Here is a 14,944-nt window from a genome sequence, read left to right as displayed (position 1 = left end):
GTCAAACGCGGTGTTCAAGTCCGGGAGACTGGGATGTGTTTCCGCTTATAAAGCGTTCTCGCCTCTCAATTTCTATCAACCGAGGTGAAAAATGAAATTTGGAATCTAACGATTTCCAGCATATCTGAACGAAGATGTCTCTCACAGTATTGTACAATGAGTGGGGCCTGCTCGTCTCCGAATCCCAACAAACCAACGCCTGTACGCCGAACAGTCGCCCCCATTCTAGTGGTATCGTCGGCGGCTTTCTTTCTTTCTTTCTTTCTTTTTACAATTCTTAGTCAAACGCAAGGAAATCCGGTATCCGTCAAGACGGTGATGACCCCGTTTGTCGGAGGGTCGAAGCCGAGTCATGCAAGTGACCTCCTTGATTGGCGGTCTTTTAGATGACCTCTTCACGTTCGAACCCCTGGGATCTCAGCGCCGCGTTGGGTTTCTCGCCGTCTTTGTACTCGCTGACAAAGGGGTTGGGGTCTTCCTTTTGGTTGAGGTTTCCCAGAGTATGGTTGACGCCTCGGTGAACGGCCTCTGTGGGCATATTGTCAGCATGGTGTCCTTTTGAGATCTTCGAGGGGGGTATGGGGCTGGGGAGGGGTTACTAACCGTCAGCTCTGATGTACATGATCAGGTCCTTCATCGTCCTTTTCCCTTCGGGGATCCTCCAATACTGAACCGCGATGTCGGGGATGGTGAAGTTGGGATCGGACCACTTGGGCAAGAGGCCCAAGTCAATTTCGTATAGGCAGCGCGTGTACGTGTGTACTGCCTCCTCCTCGAGGTACCCGACGAAACGGTGAGTGATTTTAGGCGCGATGAGGTACGACAGGAACATGCCGTTGAAGAAGACGCCCTGGGCACCGAGGATCATGATCTTCATGAACCAGCCCGGCTCCGACATCTTCATGAATGTCAACAGATGCATCCTTTCGTTGAAACTCTCCTCGAGGAGGGACTCGATCCAACCGTTATCGCGCTTCATACGGCGAAGGCTGCCGAGGTGCCGCAGCATGCCGGCTACCATGCCCGGGACTGATGGTCGTCAGCATCTGTCGACAGTGGACGAGAAGCTATGCGAGACTTACCTCCAGCGATACTCTCGAGGAATATGAACCGAACCAGCCATTGTGCTTCGGTCAGGGGCTTGTCGGCGACTAGGGATGTCGTCATGTTCTTCTTGTCGACCTGCTGGTCCTTTCCCAGCCCCGTCGCCCGATCCATGCACCACCGCGCGAGGCGAACGAACTTCCAGGCCGCCCAGTCGCCAAAACTGCGCGGCTCGCGGTGGTCCGGCACGATGTCGTGCATCTGCTGCTCGGTGTAGCCCGGATGCGGCCATGCTGGGGCCGTCCTGCGGATGTGCTCCGTCTCCTTGGCGGGGAAGAAGTCTCTGAGCCGGGTGGCGGGCGTCGTCGAGAAAGACCGGCTGCCGCTGCTGCCGGGCTGGAGCGATGCGACGGCCGAGATCCGGAGGCCGGCGGCCGGGTGGTAGTAGCCCACAAAGGATGAGGTGCTAATGTTGTGCAGTGATGCTGCCCGGGCCAAATGGGCGACTTGCTTCGGCACGCAGAGTCTAGTGGATGCTCGTGATGAAAGCATGGGTGGTGGTGTGCTTCGACTACGTTCAAGTCGAATGAATAAGAAGTACAAGTGGTAGTTGTTAAGGTTGGATGATGCTCAAGAAACGGTCTTAGTGATCTTTGTGATGAGTAGAACAAATGACATATGGCCTGAGGGAGGCTCACGGCCCGGGGTCTTATATGCCGTTATGTACTACATGGTCGAGCAGATGGTGCAAGTCGATGGCGATGGTGGTGGGGGCGCAGTAAGCGAAAACCCATGTCAGATGGGCGAAAGCGTTACACAAAGCACGAGAAGGCATGGCCAGGGAACAGGGCGTCGCCTCATGAGACAGAAGACGGTAGCGGCGAAGGTACGGGGAAGAACAGGAATGGGAAGAGGAACCACGAAGATAGACCGGGTAACCGTGGGCAAGAATCTATGTGTGAGCATCAAGGAGCAGGGCAGGTAAGGCGGTCCCAAGCGTTTGGGAAAGTCGCCGAGCGTACGCCGTAAGGAGAAGAAAACCAAGAAAGTGAGAGAAACTCAATTAGGCCTTTGGTTGTGGATCAACGAGGGAGTTCTGACGTTCACGATTCCGATGTTGTCGCGAACGGACTTATTCAGATGGAGATGCCGGCTTAGTGGGGGCACAGGATGTCAAATGCCAATGCAAAAGGCCGAGAGCGTGGACGAGTTGGGTCCGTAGGGCGATAGTGGGTTTGATCAGCTGGACCAGCAAATGTCGGGTCCTCTCGGGATGAAGGAGGCAAGGTCCTGTCATGCTGTCAAGGAGCCAGTAGGTTTAGTGCGTTCCGCGCCTTTTTCGTGCGAATTTGATTGGCCGGGCTGACATCGACTTTTCGATGTCCCATATCTAAGTCGAGTCACTGGTGTGATTTTTCTTGTTCCTCGAGGCTGGAGTCGGTTAGGAGTAGACTACGGTTTGCCTGACTGAGCATGATATCGCATTTCGTTTCCTAACCTGTGGGCCGGTGAGCTATTTGCGATCCGTCCGCTATTTTCTATTCGGAGCGAGGCCTTGTTGTTGACGAAGCTGGGAGCGTTTAATGGTTACACATGTATATGGACACATAGCCCAGCGTTGATTGACGCGGATAACAGTGATTGCTCGTTCAAATTTGTGGATAGAAAGGGATAATTTCTTCATTGATGAGTCAACCTGTTATTTGGGGCCCATGGAGGCCAAGCGTCGATCAACGCGAGCATATGTTTAGGTACCCACGACTACATCGTAGAAGGTTGGCCAGACGGAGATGGCGGTTTCTTCTTCAAAGTCTTGAGGGGTGCAGACGGCGATTGGACATGCATTTAACTCCACCCAACAGGCTCTAGACCCCGAGGAGCCCGAGGAGCCGCAAAACGTCAAAGCTTCAAATCCCGCGCTGGCAAAATGAGTGAGAAGGCTCCGGAGACTAGGCATGCCTTCGCGGGCCGACTCCGTCCTTCCGCCCCGGAACTCTGGCGGGATGACCTTGTGACCGTTTCCTGATTGAGCGTCTTCTCCCCTCAAGTTTGATGATGATTTTTCGGGGCGGGGGATCGTCATCCCAATTGGATTACAAGTGACGATGTGTTCCAGAAGAAAGGGATTCGCTGACTCGTTGTGTGTGTCGCCCAGCCGTAGAAAACCTTGCCCAATCTTGCGGGTTTCTTTGTACATGACTCCGTGTCCCGTCTTCAGGCCCTACGGCGTCGAAGACCCGTCTAGACATTCGCCAGGGGAAGGGAGGGATGCGACATGGATGCCAGGTTACGTTGCCGCGAGATGAGGTTGTTTGAGGCAGTTAGCGCAGGTCTGTCGGGAGAAGGCGGCTCCGCAGCAGGCGCGGAACGACGCCCGACACATTGAGCCATGATGCTTTGACAGATACCTAGGTAGGTAGGTAGGAGACGTCAGAAACGACTCGTTTTTCGAAGTACCTACTTACCCATGGCTGATTACCTTGGAAATTCATCGAGCACAGATAGAAACGAAAACGAGACAGATTACGGTGATGCCTCGCTAGGGTCGCCAAAATGTGATGGCGGCTTTCAGAGCCCAGTGGCATAACCTTCAACAGCCCTTGATCTTCATCCATAGCCAGTATCAACAGAACGGGTCATTGTTTATCATCTCAATCGAGATGCATGAGCCACGCAATGACAGCGCAATAGTTGACTGGGTCCAAGAGCGTGATACTTCTTGGGGGGACTCGTTTGACCTTCTTCACCACGATCCAGCCAGGGACCGCAAGCAATGAAAGCAAAAAGCGAGGGTTTTCAAAAATTGTCTGGCCAGCCGAAGCCAGCCAGAAGTGGTCTGTGTATAGTTTTCAACTAGCAAAAACACAATCTCGGACGAATCCTCACTGATACGCGTAAAGCCCTTGCACTCGGATGAGGAAAACAAATGGAAAATCAGACACGGAGCGGTAGGTGGAAGAACATTATATAGATATTGGGGTGAGCCCTCAATCGGTAAGGGGTACGTATCTGAGGCCTACTCAGGTAAGGTAGATAGAAGGTACCTGGGTTTGGTTGGAGGGGCCTGCCTGGTGATGAGATCTTTTTTTTTTTTTATAGGCAGAAAGCGCGGGGTCGTGCGTGTGGGTGACTCACTGCTTGAGAAGGTGCAAGGTGTGTAAGTTCAACAGGCGCAAGCGTGACCAAGGCGAGGCCTAAGTGAAGATGCCTTCTCCAGTTGCCTTAAAACTCACGCGCTTTGGTTGGCTAGAGACAGATTTCGAGGCCAATGTGGCAAGTGAGGCCAAAAGACACGTTCCGTGGCATTATTCCCAGCAATGCCACACTCATGTAAACTCGACGATGGCGGGGTTGGTTTCCAAGCATAGGTCTCCGTTGCTATGTCCTATGACTTGACTGGCACTCACCGCACAATGACTATGATCACTGTTTGAGCCTTGAGGACCTTGAGCATCTGGGCATTAGAAAATAACCTTCATTGGGGTTCCCCTCTGTTTTGGCTGCTCTGAGTGTAGAAGCAGTGTAGAAGCCTGTGGCTCAAAACCATGCCCTGACATTTACACATTCCTCAGCGCATATCACTTGGCCAGGCATTCATTCACTTGCAATGCAGTAATATCCGTCCTCTCCAATGTCTCAAAGCATGTGAGCGCAAGCGCCACAGCCGTGCCTTCGCGGGTGGATGAATGGATGTAAGTGAAGTGGGCTGGACTGAGAAAATCGGGACTCCAGCGTCTGATCCCCCGCTGCTGGTCTCGTTGCTGCGTTCGGCCTGGCGGGGTTTTCCCTTCCTTGGGTTTCCTATTCACTGCTTTCCTGCCCAACCACAGGGCCCCCTTCCCTTCCACAATTTGTTTCCTTCCTCGGCCAGGCTGCCTGACGGGTTCCCTTTCTCCCTTGGAGTAAACCTTGACCAAGAAAAAAAAAGTTCTTTCCAGACACCAACTTCTCTGAAAAGACCTGTTCAATCGTTCGCAGTCGTCTTCACTCTCGCTGGCCCTTCTCTTTTGCCCCGCGCAATCACAATCTGACATCATGCCTCCTAAGAAGTGGGGTGAGTTCTCAACGCCTGGATTGTCCCGCACACGCACACACGCACACAAAATATCGTGAGAGGCAAAATGTCGCGATGATCTGTCCGAATCTGGTCAGCGCAATCACTGCCTCTCGGCCCACCGCATACCACATCTCTTGCTACCTCTCCTCCGAACCAAGACTGACCATGATGTTGCCCTGTAGACGACGAGGAGAGCGGCGACGAGAGCTCCGGCCCTGCCTCCCCCGTTGGCGGCGCCATCCCTATCCGCCGCAAGTTCGAGGATGAGGAGGATGAGGATGACGTATGTTGACGATGCCGTGCCTGCTCATATCGCTACGTGTCTGCTGACATATTGCACCAACAAGGTCCTGGACTCCTGGGATGCCGCCGAAGACTCCGAGGTCGAGCGTGAGAAGGCCAAGAAGGCCGAAGAGGCAAAGGCCAAGGCTCTCGAGGAGGCAAAGAAGAACAAGAAGTCCAAGGCTCAGCGCATTGCCGAGTTGAAGGAGGAGCGCGCCCGCCTTGAAGCCGAGGACTCTGGCGAGGAGGAGACAGAGGCTGAGAAGAGAGAGCGCCTCCGCCGCACCGAAAAGGAGTCGGACCTGAAGCACGCCGAGGACCTCTTCGGCGATATCGGTGTTCCCGCCGGCCGCAAGGCTAACCTCGCCGGCTCCGCCGTCCAGATCGATCCCAACGATCCGACCAAGACGGCCAACATCGCCGACATGCCTCTCTTCAACCCCACTACCAAGACCCAGTTCGAGCACCTCCGTACCACGCTGACCCCCATCCTCGCCAACAACGCCCGCAAGGCTCACTACGGCATCTTCCTCCAGGAGTTCACCAAGACCCTGGCCAAGGACCTCCCCAGCGACCAGATCAAGAAGATTGCCAGCACCCTCACCGCCCTCGGCAACGAGAAGATGAAGGAGGAGAAGGCCGCCCAGGGTGGTAACAAGAAGAGCAAGGCGGCCAAGACCAAGGTCTCTGCCGTTGTCAGCCGTGCCCCCGTTGCTGACACCGAGACGTACGAGGATGACGGCTTCGGAGAGTGAGTTGTTTGACAATGCCGTTTCTTGCAACAATGCTAACCCTTTTCTAGTGACGACTTCATGTGAAGTAAGAGACAGGGTTGTAATATTCTCCCGTGCCCAGAGCCCAGCCCCTTGTCTCCCTGCAAGCCCAATCCGTGCCAACGTCTTTGGCACGGTTTCGTACGGAAGCGTGTGGCAGCGGCTTGGATCAAGCTCCGGCGTCGCTGTCGCGGAAACACCACTCCTCGCTACGCCATACGCGGTTGGGGCCACTTAGAAAGCAGAGCCACGGGCTGTTTGGGGCTGCCGGGAAGCGTGGACTGGGTCAGATTGTCGGAGGATGGACGGTATCGAAGAAGAATTGGTGTCAATTTAAAGACGGACACTGATCAGAGGGAAATCATTCCAGGTCCTGGAGGGGCTATAGGATCTAAGTGCATCTCTTCTCGCCATGGTTTCAGGGAGCATAAAAGTCTTTCATGAATGATGAGCACAGCACGATAGATCTGGAATCGTTCAAGGATATACTTGCAAAGTACTCTTTTCCACCCCTCCGTGACTTTAACTTCGCCACTACAACCTTCCTATCTGACCCCCTTGTTGTCCAATCAGCCATGGCTGTATACCGACGACCCTACACTATCGCCGGCCTTGTCGTGTCTGGAAAGCAGGGACGGCTCAGCCTTTCTGCGGATGAGGGACATCGGGTTGAGGCGGAGCTCTGCACTTGGGTAACTGAGCCGTGTTCAAACATCCTTGAAGCCCGCGTCCCCTATGCCCCTGGTCAAACCAGGCTTGATAGGTGAGTATCCAGTGAGTGCTCTTGTCCCATTTCTTCTGATATACCGTCCCCTGCTGAAGCAAACCGAGAGACGTAACGTAGCCAAAGCGGCCCAGGCCCTCTTGTGGTCGCACGGGTTCACACCAGATAAAGAACGAGGCGTATGCCATGCCCGACACTGGACACAGGGTATGGTTTCTGCGATATGAAGGCGGGGGTACCTTTGAGGGCCCCAAGTCTCATAACCATCCTATTGACCAACTTCGCGTCCAAGCTATGACCACCGTAACGGCCACTCTGATTGATCTGCTGGAGCAGATAGGCCCTCGGCACAATGAACTGTCGAGCTTCATCTCCGTCTTCATGCATACCCATGCCCCAAGCCCACAACTATGCTTGGAATGGGGCGGGATGTTGTTGCGACTAGCATTGTTTACCTCAATTCCCTGACGATAAACGCGCAGCGGCATGTCAACAAACGCCAGTCGTGGTCCCCGTAAAAGCTAGTCGTACATAAACATGGCAAGTCGGAGCATGTTAGGAGACACGCACGCCCAGCCGGGTGGGTAAGTTCAAAATAGGGGTATCAATTACTTTGTTGTTTGCCTCGTCCCCTACTGCATGTATGTGTATGTCCGTTGTAACAAGCAGACGCCTTGCCTCCCAGATGAACCTCAGCGGAGAAGGATTGCGTTGGGCCATCGAAAACCGCCCCCGCCCCAACTCCCCTTGGTAGACAAAGATGTGCTTCTTTGTCTGTTATATGTACATAGTTGTTGATAGTGTTGTTCCGTCCCCCCTTCTATACAAGATCGAACGCCGCAGCCCGCCCCGTCTTTGAAATCATGCGCTCGTTAAAGACAGCCGTGCTCGCGTAGAGGGCAAGAAGCAAGAAAGCAGGAGAGGAGAGGTTATTAAACACGGCCTTTAAATGACGTTGCCCGCCATGCCCATGAAGAGGGCGTGGACGGCAAGACTTAAAGTCCAGAAGCCGACCTTTTTCAGCCGGCGGACGCGGCTCTGCTGGTCTTCGATATCGCGTGCGAATGCCTCGTAGGTCTCGGCCGACATGTCATCCATGAGACCGCAGTCAAAGATGGACCAGCTGCCGTCGAAGTCGGTGACGCGCTTGACGATACGGCAGGTAATGGGGATGTATGTCTTCTTGGCGTTGATGTAGGCCACAATGGGCCGTACAAGAGCCTGATTGATGTATGAGATGTCTTTTGTAAAAAGGGGTACAGCGGCCTTGACATCATTCATGTGAATCCTGAGATCCATAATCAAGTACCTTCGGTCCTCTTCTGAGGAGTTGGAAGAGTTGGAGAAATCGGACGTATCGAGAGATTGCCGGGCTTGATCCCCGGCGTCTCCTGGCGCGGCTTGGGAAAGATGGCCTTCTGTAGGCGTAGGGCCCAATAGGTCCGACGCAGTGGTTGCGAGGAGGTCCTTCTGAAGCAGACGCATACGATTCGATATCACGACGTCTTCGAGTTGATCGTAAAAATCCGACATCACCTTGGTGATACCGTCATCAAGGTCTGCGGGGAACATAACGTCGGCGACGATGTCGACGTTGCCCTCATAGATCCAGCCGAACGGGCCCTCGACCCCTCGGTTGAGATGATCGATCTTAAGACCGTCGATGCGCAAACGGCTGAACTTCTTCCAAGCCGATGGCTCACCCACATCTTCTGCGATATCGCCGTGTTCACCAGCGACAGTGCCGTGAACCTGACGGGGATGGATCGTGAATAGGGAGCCGTCAAACGAGCCAGACATGTGTGTCGCCGACAAAAAGTCATAGAATAGCCACTGTTTCCTGAGCTGTGGCAATTCGCAGGAATAAATGCTCACGGAAAAGGGACGGAAGCCCTTGGGCTGGTGCACGGTGACGAGGAGATCTTCAAGTTTGAAAGAATCGATCTCAAAGTCGCCGGGTTCGTGGGTGTGGCGGTAGGATAGGGGATCGACCACCTCGTCTGACCACTGTACGGACGTGCGGTCAACCACACCACGAACGCCCTTGACCTCGACGTCCTTCAGAAAGCCCTTCCCATTCCACCATTTCAGGAAGGACAGGGTCACATTTACCGTAGCGATGGTGAGGTCATACTGTGTGTAGTTGCCGTCGTCTTCTTCCAAGACTTGGCCGTCCTGGTCGGTCTGCTTTCCGGTGGCCGCCATAGCTGCGGCGCTCTCGGAGGATCCCTTGCTGACTGAGGATGTCACCTGTCCTGGTCGTCGCGATACGAACACGTTCTTGAAGCTGATGACGCCATCTCCCCACTTGGGAACAATGGCCGACTCAAAGATGACTGTGACACCGGCAGATTCGGTCAAAGAGTCGCCGACCCATTTGGCAAGAGTTTCTATACAGCCTAGTCAGTAGCGGAACCAGTGCAACGAAAGAAGGGGAGGGGCTTACCCTGGGCAAAAACGGTGTTGATGCTGAATATGACCAGGGAGAAGAACGTCGTGGTCCCGACAAGAACCCAGACCAGGTGGCCGAAGAGAAACCACGATACGAACGCACCCCATTCGTCAATGTTCCACGGCCTCATGCTCCTAATGGACACCCACTTGAACCGAACCTTCAAGCGACCCAGAAAGCCGTTTGCGGCGGCCAAAAGCTCGTCCCGGGTGGGCCTGTGTGGCATCTTCGGTATGTGCAGATATTTCGACATGGTGGATGCGATCGATTCGGCATCGGGGTCCGGTGCGTCTGACTTATTTTGCTCTCCTGGTTTCGACGCATCTTGCTTCGGTTGGGCCGTCGAAGCCTTTTCCTCCTGTTTCCCGCTCTTAGAGTTATGGTGCCCCCGTTCCGCCGGGCTAACATGTCTCGAATCGCTGTGTATCCCTCGTCGCCATGCTTGCCGGGCTAGTTGGCAGACGCTGGACTTCTTCGTTGAGCCACTGCTTGTGGCAGATTCGGTGGCGGCGGCGCATGATACAGTTGCTTGTGTGGGCGCGAGATTGGTGGTGAGCCCGATCAGCAGTAAGCCGCTGCCCGTGTAGCTTCGTCGGGCATTATGGATGTTTGCTCGGGGGGACGAGTCTTGCGGTCCCGAACATATCGACCTTTTGAACGTATTCGCGCTGGAACAGGAGGGGCCGACAGCAGGTTGATTGGTTTTCAGGCAGGCGTTCCTCAAAGTCGCAGTGGTAACGATTGTCCCTCGCAGACCCAACGTCTGCGCCGATTCGTAGGCGCAAGACCAGAAACGACGCCCGAGGAGAGTCGTCGAAGCGTTAGACATGTCTCCAGCTCATCCTGTCTCTTGGTTGAACAGAGAGACAGCGACGTTATAACAACGAGAGAAAGGGGAGAAAGAATGTGGCTGTTTATTTACCGCAAAGGGACCGCACGAAAACACGGAGGAGAGGGGGTTAATCAGGCTGGTATCGAGGGAGACAGACACACGGCAAATGTTAGCACATTTCATGCGCTCATGCAGAAATGACTGAGATGCAAAGCTGGGCCAGGGAAGGGCACCTGTGAAAAGTCATCCATGACGCGCTACCGCAGCTCTACCGCTGAACCCGGCAGGACCCGTCACCGAAGGCACCTTGCGAATGGGGCATCACCTCACATCAGAAAAATTTCATAGGGATGGCATGGTCCGTGCATGAGGTCTGGGCCCAATGCTGGTCGCGGCTTACCTCAGTCAACAGTTACCTGAGCTAAAGGCCCCTGGGCAGCGGACAAGGGGTGCCTATCAAGAATGCAGAGAGGCTTGACCAACCGTCTTCCCCACCTTATCCTCTTATCGATAACGAAACACAAAATTTTGGAATTCGGCGATAAATCGATACTGGCAGTTGGTCCGCCCGCCGCTTTTTTTTCCTTCACGACCGCCTGCCACACACTCACGATTCCCCTCCCCACCAGACCGACTCGGCTCGACACACAACCCAGAAACACCTACAACCGAAGGCCGATATACGCCCCGCCATCGAATTTCCTACCGTCCGTCCAAGTTCCTCTCGATTATCACTTATCCGAAAACCACATACGACATGCCTGCCCCGACCGCCCTCAAGCAGGCCGAGGCCGCTGCCCCGCCATTCGAGGCCGCACTCCAAGAGCCTCAGCAAGACGAGGAACTTCTCCTCGATGCGCCGACCCTGCCGGAGGAGATGGATGCGATCCTTCCAAGCGTGCCATACAACGGCGAGGAGGGCGAGATGGTAGTTGACGAGGAGAACCGCCCGCGCTTTGCGCCCGCTAGAGACATTGTGCGCCATCCCTACCTCGCCTATCATGGCCTTAATATCAGGAACTAAACCGTTATCCACCCCTCTCAGGACCCCGTCACCAGAATAGAGACTCGCAAGGTCCCCGTGCCTCCTCACAGATTCACACCGCTCAAGTCCGCTTGGCCCAAGAGTACGCTGTCCCGCGCCCGTGGCAAAGCAACCGCGTTGTGAGATGCCCGTTGCGCTGACTCCCGGCCCTCCAGTTTACCCTCCGCTCGTCGAGCACCTCAAGCTGCAGGTCCGCATGAACCCGCGCCGGAAACAAGTCGAGCTCCGGACCTCGAAGCACACGACCGAAGATGGCGCCTTGCAAAAGGGCGAGGACTTTGTCAAGGCCTTCACCTTAGGCTTCGACGTTGACGATGCCATTGCGCTGCTGCGCCTGGACGACCTCTACAGTAAAGCTGCCCCAAGCATGCCACGTCTGTGAGATAAAGGAATGCTGACACAGTCCGCAGTCGAGACGTTCGAGATCCGTGATGTAAAGCAAGTCATGGGCAACGAGGCGCAAGGCCGTGCTATTGGCCGCATTGCAGGCAAGGACGGCAAGACGAAGTGTATGGGCCTAGAAATCTCCCCCGCTCAATCCGAGTCGCACCCACTAACGCGTGTATGCAGTCGCCATCGAGAACGCCAGCAAGACCCGTATCGTCTTGGCCGACAGCAAGATCCACATCCTCGGCGCCTACAAGAACATCCACATGGCCCGCGAGTCCATTGTCAGCCTGATTCTCGGAAAGCCGCCTTCCAAGGTCTACGGCAACCTGCGGACGGTCGCAGCGCGCATGAAGGAGAGATTCTGAAGAAATGTCTGGCGACAAGACGACAGGGACAACCAACACACACAAAAAGATAGGAAAAGAATGAAAGAGGGGTTTGAGGTCAACCCATGGAGAGGGATTTTTACAAAAAGACTTTTGGGTGGTTTAATGATTGGCATGAACGGCATCCTATCATGGACTTTGGCGTTGTGGGCATTTTAGAGAGATTCCAAAAAATTACTGCTTCTTCTTCAGGAACAAGGGGGAAGTGTTTGGAAGGAGGGGTGAGAAGAATTCAGATTCCAAACGCTCTCTAATCTGGCCAGGTCGTACTCGGGAGATGCGATGACCACTGCTCCTTTTCATCCCGACGAATGTCCGGGGTTGTGAGATGTCAAACCGCTAACCATGCCTTCCGTGGCTCCAGCTACGCTGAGAATTACTGCGTGTTCAACTGTGGCCTGATACACCTCTTGCATCTGGGGCACTCGTCCCCTTTCACATCACACACAGAACAGAAACCACATGTAGCTGTCATGGTCTAAAACGATTATGCGTGGTTGGTCATGCGAGTCCGAGCCAGTGAGTGGGTATCACGTTGGGAGGAGAGACGATGTCGTCGGATTCGGCTTTCCAGCCCAAGACGCGAAGCATCCCCTCCCCCGCTCCCCCTCCCCCAGCCAGCGTCTTTCGCAGGTAGTTCTTTGGACACACAGGAGACGAGAGGTTTCACGAATGCAACGTGTGGATGAAGAAATGTCCGTAAATGCGTTACACTCCACCGACGTCTATACGTGCCCACCCCGTCGAAGAAAGACTTTTTACATCAATGGCCGACTCCCCGGCGGCCGACTGTTCAAGCCATGCCTTTATCCAGGCATCTTAAGACTGGGATTAACCCTTTTCACCCCCTACTTTCCTCACTTCAACTCTCGCCTCTAGTTCTCTCCCCAAGCCCCTCCTCCCCATCTCCCCTTTAACTCGGGTTTTCAGATTATCATCAGGCTGAAGAGGGGGTTCTCTCTCCGTTCAAAGAACGCTTTCCCTTTTTTGGTTTACTCCTCGTCAACCTCGCCCTCCTGAGGCACCTCCTCCTGCTCCTCGTCATCGTCGAGGCTGCCGGCCGGCAGCTCGTACAGGCGAAGAATGGACTTGTTGGGGTCCTTGACGAGGATGTACTTGCCGTCCTGCTCGCGCCTGAGGCACATGTCGGCGATGGTGCGGACAATACCCCAACCGTTGGAGAGGGACAGGTTCATCTGGTTGGCGAAGTCGCGCGGCTTCCAGCCGACGACGCCGAGGATGACGTGCTTGTCGTTGGACTTGGGGTTGGCACGGGACACGAAACTGGAGGACGAGTTAGCACGGAGAAAACCCAAAACTTCAAAAGCTCAAGCGAAAGGGAGGGGAGACGTACCCAAGCTTCATGACGTCGGCGCGGGCGAGGATGCTCTGCACCGTCCACCTGGCGAGCTTGCACGAGTTGTTCTTCATCTCGGTTGCGACTACGGCACCGCGCTGGCTGACGAGCTTCGTCCGCCAGTCGAGGGCGCCACCGCTGCCCTGGGCCTTGCTGTCGAACTCGTTGAGAGCGTGCAGGGTGACGAGCTGGTCGTCGCCGCTGATGGTGTTCTTCTGGACGGCGTCGACCTCGGTACGGACGACGAGGTAGATATTGTCCTCCTCGCTGTTGGTGGAGAGGTCGAACTTGCGGTACTTGTAGGCCTTGGAGGCGGGCGGGTCCGTGTCCTCGGAGGCGTTGTAGAAGGGGTTGGCGTGGGCCATCTCGACCTTCTGGCCCTCATTCTCGACGACAACCTGGTTGGCGAAGTTGTGGTTGATGTAGGTGGCCTCCTCGGCAAGAGCGCCGGGCATGTTGAGGCTGTCCTTGGAGCCGTCCGAGGCGTCCATGGGGGAGTCGGCGGCGTTCTCGTTGACGGTGACCATGTCGAGGGCGGCGTTGTCGCGTTTGTCGAAGAAGACCTTGTTGCCCTGCACTGAGATGACAATGTCCCAAGGGTAGACAGACCGCGGGGAGCACATGAGCATAGAGAGGATGCTGTCGGTGGCGAAGATGGAAGCCTCGTCCTTGTCGGCGAGCTCCTGAATCACAGGATCGGAAGAAGTCGTGACATTGTAGGCGGCGCGGTCGATGGCGTTGAGCTTGCGCTCAAAGCCCTTAACAGCAGGCTTGTCGTACGAGCGGTCGTAGTGGTAGACAAAGCCGTAGGCGTCGACGTCCTCGCCCTCGTCGGCGTCGAGGTTGAGCTTGGCGAGGCGATTGTAGTCAATCTCCTCGAGCAGCTTCCAGTCCGCCTTGATGTTGATGCTGGCGTCGCGGTTGCGGGCAGGCTTGTCGTAGTCCTTCCAGCCGAAGCGGCGACCGCCCCGACCGCCGCCTCTTCCGCCCCGGTCGAAGCCGCCTCCGTAGCCGCCGCGACCTCCTCCTTGCTGACCGCCGCGAGTAAGGGTGGTGCGGCCACCACGGGCGGTGGCATTGGCGGCTCCGCGCTGGCCACGGCCGCGCGTGAAGACGGCGCCACGGCCGAATCTTGTCTTGCCGCTGTCGCGGGTGTTGCTGACGACGGAGAAGGTGGACTCGTCCTCGGCGGGAGGAGCGTTGAAAGAGATGGCGTGGCCGGCACCGTAAACCTGTTGGTCTTTTCCCCGTGCACGGCAGAGGTTAGCGACAATGTTCTCGTCCGCCTCGTCGTCTCCCGAGAGTCGACGAGGTTGGATGTTTTGTGCGAGGCTTACCACGGTAGTTGCGGTTGTATTGCTGTCTTCCACCGCGACCTTCCCTGTCCTTGCCCTCGGAAGTCCAGTCGGCCATGCGACCAAGCTTGTCCCCCTTGGAGAAGGGCGCATAGGGAACGCCATTCAGGGTGGTGTCGCTGGTGACGGGCGGGCCCCAACCATCGCCGGACGGGCAAGTCTCGACGAGCTTGACCCAGTCGATTTCCTGAGCCATATTGGAAGATTTGTGTTTCCCTTCGGATGGGATGCGGTGGAGAAGAGATAT

General features: G+C 55.5%; 5 protein-coding genes across 5 annotated transcripts; 2 read left to right on the top strand and 3 right to left on the bottom strand.

The window, feature by feature from the left end:
- Nucleotides 1–34: 34 nt before the first annotated feature.
- Nucleotides 35–2,036, bottom strand: CDEST_10018 (Putative alternative oxidase). Its single transcript, XM_062926176.1, has 3 exons — nucleotides 1,083–2,036; nucleotides 604–1,029; nucleotides 35–528 (listed from the first exon to the last, which is right to left on the bottom strand). Exons 1-3 carry the CDS (start codon nucleotides 1,594–1,596, stop codon nucleotides 383–385), a joined length of 1,086 nt encoding a protein of 361 aa, XP_062782227.1. The 5' UTR covers nucleotides 1,597–2,036; the 3' UTR covers nucleotides 35–382.
- A 2,793-nt stretch (nucleotides 2,037–4,829) lies between these two features.
- CDEST_10017 (Putative eukaryotic translation initiation factor 3 subunit J) lies at nucleotides 4,830–6,667 on the top strand. Its single transcript, XM_062926175.1, has 4 exons — nucleotides 4,830–5,098; nucleotides 5,284–5,384; nucleotides 5,449–6,134; nucleotides 6,186–6,667. The coding sequence occupies exons 1-4, from the start codon at nucleotides 5,080–5,082 to the stop codon at nucleotides 6,199–6,201; spliced, it is 822 nt and encodes a 273-aa protein (XP_062782226.1). The 5' UTR covers nucleotides 4,830–5,079; the 3' UTR covers nucleotides 6,202–6,667.
- Nucleotides 6,668–7,025: 358 nt separating this feature from the next.
- Nucleotides 7,026–10,393, bottom strand: CDEST_10016 (uncharacterized protein). The gene is made up of 2 exons (XM_062926174.1): nucleotides 9,327–10,393; nucleotides 7,026–9,270 (listed from the first exon to the last, which is right to left on the bottom strand). The coding sequence occupies exons 1-2, from the start codon at nucleotides 10,159–10,161 to the stop codon at nucleotides 7,826–7,828; spliced, it is 2,280 nt and encodes a 759-aa protein (XP_062782225.1). The 5' UTR covers nucleotides 10,162–10,393; the 3' UTR covers nucleotides 7,026–7,825.
- A 528-nt stretch (nucleotides 10,394–10,921) lies between these two features.
- On the top strand, nucleotides 10,922–11,964 carry CDEST_10015 (Putative K domain-containing protein; the record flags this gene model as incomplete). Its single annotated transcript, XM_062926173.1, has 5 exons — nucleotides 10,922–11,140; nucleotides 11,210–11,291; nucleotides 11,365–11,559; nucleotides 11,620–11,718; nucleotides 11,780–11,964. The coding sequence occupies 5 exons, from the start codon at nucleotides 10,922–10,924 to the stop codon at nucleotides 11,962–11,964; spliced, it is 780 nt and encodes a 259-aa protein (XP_062782224.1).
- Nucleotides 11,965–12,977: 1,013 nt separating this feature from the next.
- On the bottom strand, nucleotides 12,978–14,893 carry CDEST_10014 (Putative eukaryotic translation initiation factor 3 subunit D; the record flags this gene model as incomplete). Its single annotated transcript, XM_062926172.1, has 3 exons — nucleotides 12,978–13,269; nucleotides 13,340–14,582; nucleotides 14,680–14,893. 3 exons carry the CDS (start codon nucleotides 14,891–14,893, stop codon nucleotides 12,978–12,980), a joined length of 1,749 nt encoding a protein of 582 aa, XP_062782223.1.
- Nucleotides 14,894–14,944: the final 51 nt, after the last annotated feature.

This window comes from Colletotrichum destructivum, chromosome 6 (genome assembly GCF_034447905.1).
Source record: "Colletotrichum destructivum chromosome 6, complete sequence".
In the NCBI taxonomy this organism is placed as follows: domain Eukaryota; kingdom Fungi; phylum Ascomycota; class Sordariomycetes; order Glomerellales; family Glomerellaceae; genus Colletotrichum; species Colletotrichum destructivum.
Note: the sequence above shows the minus strand (reverse complement) of the source record. Positions and strands in the feature narration are given on the sequence as shown.